This window comes from Apaloderma vittatum, unplaced genomic scaffold (assembly GCF_000703405.1).
Source record: "Apaloderma vittatum isolate BGI_N311 unplaced genomic scaffold, ASM70340v1 scaffold19832, whole genome shotgun sequence".
NCBI lineage: Eukaryota > Metazoa > Chordata > Aves > Trogoniformes > Trogonidae > Apaloderma > Apaloderma vittatum.
Genome location: NW_009703300.1, coordinates 1 through 6,994, shown reverse-complemented (window position 1 = coordinate 6,994; position 6,994 = coordinate 1). Strand labels below are relative to the sequence as shown.

The window sequence follows — 6,994 nt, the reverse complement described above, 5'->3', positions numbered from 1 at the left end:
TCCCCTGCAGGGCCAGCCCAACACAGCCTTGCTTTCAGATGCCCGTGGGTGCCAGCTGCGCCAGCCAGGCAGGAGACAGCTCAGACCCACGCGGGGCCATCACACTGATGCTTGATGCCCAGGGGTTTAGTTGATACGTTCACTGCCTTGGAAGCCCTTCCCTGCTGCCCAGCCTGTGCCAGCACAGCTCCCCAGGGTGCAGTTCGAGGGGTTTGCCAGCACGACGACCTGCCAGGGCCCAGCTCAGAGTCCTCGTAGCTCACAGCTCTGTCGTCTTCCTGGGCTCGATCAGGATGGTGTTGAGCATACCTACCTGACACTCCTGGTCTTGGAGCTTCCTTGCAGCTTGAGATGGGCTTTGGCACCAGTTTGACCGCTGACGGCTCCTCTGCCAGTTCCTCAGCATTAGCAGGACGGTGATGAGAACCAGCACTGCCGTCAGCACCCCAAATACCAGCACTGTCACCAGCTGGGCTTCGCTCAGCCCTGAGTCTCTTTGGGTCACCACCTCCTTCACAGAGATTTTCAACAACCCTCCCCCCGGCTCTTTCTCACTGTGGTTGGCCATGCGCCGTCCCGTGACCATGGTCCTGACAGGCTCTGGCTGTGTCACTCCTGGCATCTCACTGGTGGTGCTTTTCACCCCCCCGCTATTCTCATGGTTTGCTGGGTAGTAGGGGGGAGCCCAGGTGGGCTCAGGGATGGAGATCTCGCAGGTTTTTCCAGTGAAACGGTCAGGACACAAACAGTCGTAGTCATTGATGCGGTCATAGCACTTTGCCCCATTTTTGCATGGCTGGCTGGCGCAGTCATTAATGTTGATGGTGCAGAACCGTCCTTCGAAGCCCACCTGGCACTGGCAGGAGAAGCGGTTGATCCCATCATGGCAGGTGGCACCGTTGGCACAGGGACGCATCAGGCAGTCATCCACGTCGTTCTCGCAGAAAGGCCCCACAAAGCCAGCAAGGCACCGGCGGGTGAAGTTGCTGGCAAAGCCGTTTTCATCTTGACACTGCCCTCCATTCTTGCATGGAGACCTGCATGGAAAGAGCAAGGACAGGTCACAGCCCTGGACAGTAAGCAGCTTCCCACGTCCCAGGAAGGGAAACACACACAGCTGCTCGCATGGCTCGTGGGTCTGGCACTGGCTCTCTCCATGGGGGCAGCTATCTCAAGGAGAAGACCAGGCATGAGTTTCTGCCTCCCTGAGTGAGAGGCTGTGGGACCTTCTCAAAGGCTGTGGCTGCACATAGGCCCACCACCAGGGATAGTCTTCAGCCAAATCACCTGAAGGGAAATGTGCCCTCCTGATGCTCCCCAAAGGCATGACGAGTGTCAGCTCATCACACTTATAGTAGCGAAGGACAGGAATCTGTTCAGATCACAACAAAGACCTTGCCCTGGTTGGACTGTGTGGTCCACACAGCTAAACCAAAGCCAATGATGGTGCTGGCTTAACTCCATTAGCACACAGAAATCCAACGCTAGGCTGCCGCTCGGAAGTGCGTGACCCAAAGCTAATGCTGCCTGTAATCTGGCTGCCCTCGCTGCCGTGTCTCACCCTGCCTTCTCACATGGCCCCGTCTTCATCTCACAGTCCTTCCCGTGGAAGCCTTCTGGACACAGGCAGGAATATTCTCCGTCACGATCATAGATGCACTGAGCCCCGTTCTGGCATGGGGACTGGTGTTCGCAGATGTGTATATCTGAAGAGAAAGAAAATGGTAGGTATGAGAAAAGAGGGGCTATGTGGTCAATTCGGTTTGAACATAGCCCAAAGGGGATGAAGAAATGGCAAGAGCTGCTTCCTCCTCCCCTCCAATGCATACCTTCAGTGATACAAGTACAGTGTCTACATGGTGCCTCCCAGCTACAGTCTGCAAAATGCATGGCTTAGCGGGGCAGAGAAAGTAAATCATCCTGCAAATCTGCACGACGTGAAGATGCTGTGCATGCCATCTGGCCAGCCAGCGCAGACCCCATAGCACAGAGAAGCCTCTAAGGCCAGAGGGGGGGAGTCCACTGGCCCCCTGCCAAAGGCAGGAAGCCCCGGGGGAAGGGGGAGGTGCCAGCAGGAGGACCAGTCAGGGCGTGGGAAAGGCAATGAGTTCATCTGCTCCATTTCCTGAGGCTGGCTGCTGTCGTGGCAGCTCTTGCTGTGCCGCCAGGGAGCAGGTGCCAGCAACCTGACCTCTTCTGCAGGAAGGGGAGGGTCCCAGCTGTGGCAGCCACGCAACATCCCATCACCCAGGCAGCCCAAGTGGAGTCAGGCAGGTGGGTTTTGGCTATGCAGGCTCACCTGTCCACACGGGGTGTGCTGGGCTTCTGCCCTCAGCACCAGAGGCTGGGATGTCCAGCCCACAACTCACCTTTGTCACAGAACTTGCCAGCCCAGCCAGTGTGACAGATGCACTGCCAAGGCTGGTGGCATGTCCCATGGAGGCAGCCCGGCATACGCACACACTCCTCGCAGTACTCGCCCTCCCAGCCTGGATCACACCTGCAGGAGGACAGGGCATGGCAGTGTGATAAAACCCAAGCAGGGACTGTGGAAAAGCTGTCTGCTTGCTTTGCAGGGTTCCTGCAGATACGTCGGTGCTGGGAAACCCTCCCAAAGCTCCCCATGAACATGCTGGCTCCCTCCTCCAGAGGAAGTCAGTACTGGCATCTCATCTTTCCAGGGAAGCAAGAGGACAGAGTGGGAGCAGACTCATCCTCTGCAGCCAGAGAAGCTGAGGGGGCAGAAATAGAGCTCAGCAGCTTCACTTTTAGTGCCCACGTCCCACTGCTCTCCTCCAGGCAACCACTCTGTATACACCACTGCATTAGCTCAGCAATTCCTGCACCTCCTGCATCACACAGCCAGTATGACAGCCAAAGAAAAGCCCCATCCCTAACCCTGAACTCCCTGAGGGAAATGGATAAGAGGCCCCCAAGGGACACTGCGCCCCTTTGCACTATAATGTCTGTCATTTTTCACCTGAAATGCTCCAGCTGCAAACTTTGCTTGCCATGGCTGGCACATGGAAGAGACTTACCAGCCAGCTCACTAGGGCAGTATGATGGGAAAACCTGCAGCACGCAATGAGCCTTCTGGCCCCAGAAAAGTGGGGCAGTGTCAATGACTAAGTAAAGCTAAGCTGCATCACTCGAGTGGCTTCCCTCAGACTTGTCAGCTCCAAGGGGGAATGCAAGTGATAAGAAGACGAGAGCTGAGTGGAGGTGGCACCAGCCACAATGAAAGCTATAGTCAAAACTGCCACATCTGGACTGGCTATTGTCACTGCAGGTTGTTCCAAAGAGATGAAGAAAATAGTTTTTTAAAAAAAAAGTTAATTGAAGGCTTTTTGACAGGAATGGAGGCAACACCATGTGCACTCATACCTGGACAGCCATGAGATTACAGAGAGCTGTGGGTGCCCTTACACCTAGCACCCAAAGGCAGCAAGCACCATCAGTGCTTCTCCTTCTCTAGAAGGGAGATAGCCAACCTAAAAATTGCCAGGGAGGAGGCCAGGAAAGCGCCCAAATGTCCCTGAGTTTGGAGTGATTGCAATGGGGTACTGCCACGCTGCTGAAGGGTTCAGCAAAGGCTCTGGAGGCCTCACAACTCATGTGTGCCTCCACTAAATGACCTGCAGCATCAAGGGAGGGAAAGCAGTTACAGTCGAGGCAGCCGGAGCAGAGAGCCAAGGACAAGCCATACCTGCACTTCCCATCCTGGTCACAGCAGCCGTGGGCGAGATTACAGCGCTCACTGCAGTCATCACCTACAAGGCAGGAGATGGGTGGATTTGGGTTAAGCAGAGACTATAGATCACTCCAAATCTGCACATGGCCCTGCTGGCTCACAGGTTTTTTCCTTCCTAAATGCTTAGCCTGCCCTTCCCCAGAACTGTAAGGTGGTGGAACCTTCCCTTCAATGGCTGGATGCTGCATGAGAGATAAGGATTTCACAGTCCCCCAAGCAGTAATAACTCTGCCTTTATTGAGAAATGGGACCCTCCTTCAAAAGCACCTGGTCTCTGATCATCTTCCCCACTCTCTTTCTGCTGCCTCCCTTAGACTTCAGGCACTTCTGGGAAAGAGCTGGGGCTGCCTGTGCATTAAGGCAACCTGTGTCATGGGGCCTGACCCATCCGAGACCTGGATCCCATGGTCATGCAGCAAGTATGGTGGGAAAGCTCAGGGCCAGGTACTATAAGTGGCAGAAAAGGACCAAGAACAGAAATTGAAAGAATGGCTCCTCTATCTCCCAGGATGTCTCCATCCCCAGGGACAACTATAGGCATAGAGAGGTCTGTTTGGGGCTCCTGTCTTCTGCCTAGACCCAGCTGCCAGCTTCCCCCTCCAGGGAAGCAGGACTGGGCATTGCATGACACCAGGTATCCAGTTCTGTTTATTTATTTAAAGGCCACAGAAGCTGTAATTGAGCCATGGCCTCACCGTGCCACTTCTCATCGTCTGCTTGGCGCTGGCCTGCTTTCTCCAGCTAGGTGTTCCTTTTCATCTCCACCTTGCCCTCTTCTCCATCACTTAGATCTTAGCCCCACAGGGAGCTGGCTCACTCCAGCTGCATGGGCAGTAGAGCTAAAGCAAATGTCACAAGACAGGAGGTTCCTCCAGGAGCCCAGTGTGATCCCAGGTCAAACCTAGATCAACACCCTTACCTGACTAAGCCCCTCCATCCCAGACCAGGGCATGTTAAAGCCCACAGGCCAAGATGGTGCACTCAGGCTTTCCCCAAGCTGTGTGATGAGCGGCCTAGGCAGCGAGTAGGGGAAGAAATCCTCCACGCATACATTTTTGCTGCAGTAAGGCAGAAGGTCCCCCTGCTCAGGATAAGAGCCTCCCAAAACAAGCCACTGTGGAGCTTCCTGGGACTGCTCAGCCCAAGCCTGGGTATTGTCACCCTTCCTACTTGTAACCATCTCTCTTGGCAGATGGCTTTGGGAATTCATTGCTTATCCAGAGTAGGGGAAGAGCAAACTAGCCTCTGCAAAGGGATTTTGTCTCATGGGATCCAGGATCAGCTGTCCAGTTTGGGGATGTTCCTTTCCCCTTGCCCTGCCTCTCTGAACAGGCTCATTGGTTCAGTGACCCATTCACCCTAACTGAGAGAGATGGAGCAGTGGGATGTCTCACTGCTGGTCTGCTCAGACACTGCCACTCCTTGGGGGCAAGACAGTGAGGGTCCCTACAGTTGCCACCACTCACCCCCCAGTGCTGGATGACTGAGAAGCATTTTCTGGTCTTCCAAGTCAGGCCAGCTGTACTTTGCATCAAAAACCGAGGAGATAGTTTGGAAAGATAGACATAAACAAGAAAGACCCATGTCTACCTTGCACAAGCTGGTGATGGGCCAAGAGGATCCAAACCAAGGACATGAGCTGGAGACAGAAGCTCCTGAGCATGGTCAGTGTGGCCCCACCGAGATGAACACCTATAGAGAGAAAGAACAAGCTCAGAAAAATCCTTTGGGTCATAACATAGCCTCACTTCACGCACTCCTTCCTCTCTGCTGCCTGTGAATTTTGAGTTGAAACACCCGGTTTTGTACAGACTTGTCACCACACTCCTTTCTGTCCTTTCAGACTCCTTCCTCTAAGGCAATGATGGAGCACTAAGAATCAAAAAGCCTTTTAAAATATGCATAGAGGAGAACTGAGTGTGCACACTCAATCCTGAGCATGTAACAGCTCAGGCTGTTAACACCACATCTTGGACCACCTGCCCCTTCTAGCTGCTGTCAAGGGAGAAGAAGCCTCCAGAAATACCAGCCTAGCTTCATCTTGTCTCCCCAGGTCTGGGGTGCTTCAGCTTCATGTTAAGCAAGGTTCCTCTTGTACACATTGCGCATAGATGGGCTGAATCTTCTCACAGTGTCCAGGCTGCTTTTCAAGCCCTTCAAGAGAGCAAGGAGTCAAGCACTGCAGATGAGCAGGCAGTAAATAGCAGCCCTGTTTCATTTTCTAAGCAAGGGAGTGAAGCTGTAGGCCCAGGTAGGATAGGGAAATGCACACCTCTTTCTAGGTGCAGTCCTTTTCCTCCGCCGTCCTGCAGAGAGCCCTGTCAGCCCAGGGTTCCTGCACTCATCTATTTTCCAACTGCCTCCTGCTCTCTTTAAGTAACATTAAATACTTTCCAAAAACGCTTCATTCCCTCCCAGCCTTCTGGGGTTGTTAAGGGCAGGAAATTTGAGGGTGATATCATAAATATATTACTATAATGAGATGGGAGGGGTTAAGCAGTTCTGCTTAGAAGAGCAGAGAAGGTATGGAGCAGACTCCATACAGCTGCGTGGGTGTGATGGACAGGGGCTGTTCCCCTTTCAGCTTGGTTCTTTAGCTCAGAAAGGTTGCGTTGGGTCGATACTTGCAGGAAAGACTTCTCAGATGGGGACAGAAGTCCTCCCACCCACACATACACATGCATTGCAGACAGAGGTTTGGAGGTCTCTGCTAAGGGGTTCACATGCCTGGATCAGAAAAAATAGCCTGCAGAAGCAACAATGTTGCTTGAAGCATCTCTCCAGCCAAAAAAAAAAATCACAGAATCCTAGAATGGTTTGGATTGGAAGGGACCTCACCAACGAAGGATGCAGCATTTTCAGAGGAGGCTACAGGATGTTACTGTTACTGCCTCAGCCAAATCTCAGCATGTACCACTGCACCCTCCCTCCCCACGGTCCCCTTGTCACCATGCTCACAGGACCTTCCTTTGCCTCCTGCCCCAAAACATTGGGCAGTGGCGAAAAGCTGTGGCATTTCAGGGAAGGGTGAAGCAATTCCTAAGGAACTTATAAAATAATTTAGGGCTGAACGGTCAGTATCCTGTTCCTTCAGAGTTGCAAGGACCTCAACCTCCAACCATATGTCATTGCTCCCCCCATGGCTTCCCACAGCCTCCCAACTCGAGGCACAGCCTCCCAGAACTCCTGATGTAGCTCCCCCACGGGCACTGTTCCCAGCTCCCACCCAGGGGCCACTCGGGA

The 6,994-nt window shown here is 53.5% G+C and overlaps 1 protein-coding gene across 1 annotated transcript; it reads right to left on the bottom strand.

The window, feature by feature from the left end:
- Nucleotides 1–259: 259 nt before the first annotated feature.
- Nucleotides 260–5,414, bottom strand: DLK2 (delta-like 2 homolog (Drosophila)). Its single transcript, XM_009864595.1, has 5 exons — nucleotides 5,342–5,414; nucleotides 3,707–3,770; nucleotides 2,370–2,500; nucleotides 1,562–1,706; nucleotides 260–1,037 (listed from the first exon to the last, which is right to left on the bottom strand). The coding sequence occupies exons 1-5, from the start codon at nucleotides 5,412–5,414 to the stop codon at nucleotides 260–262; spliced, it is 1,191 nt and encodes a 396-aa protein (XP_009862897.1).
- Between the last annotated feature and the right edge of the window lie 1,580 nt (nucleotides 5,415–6,994).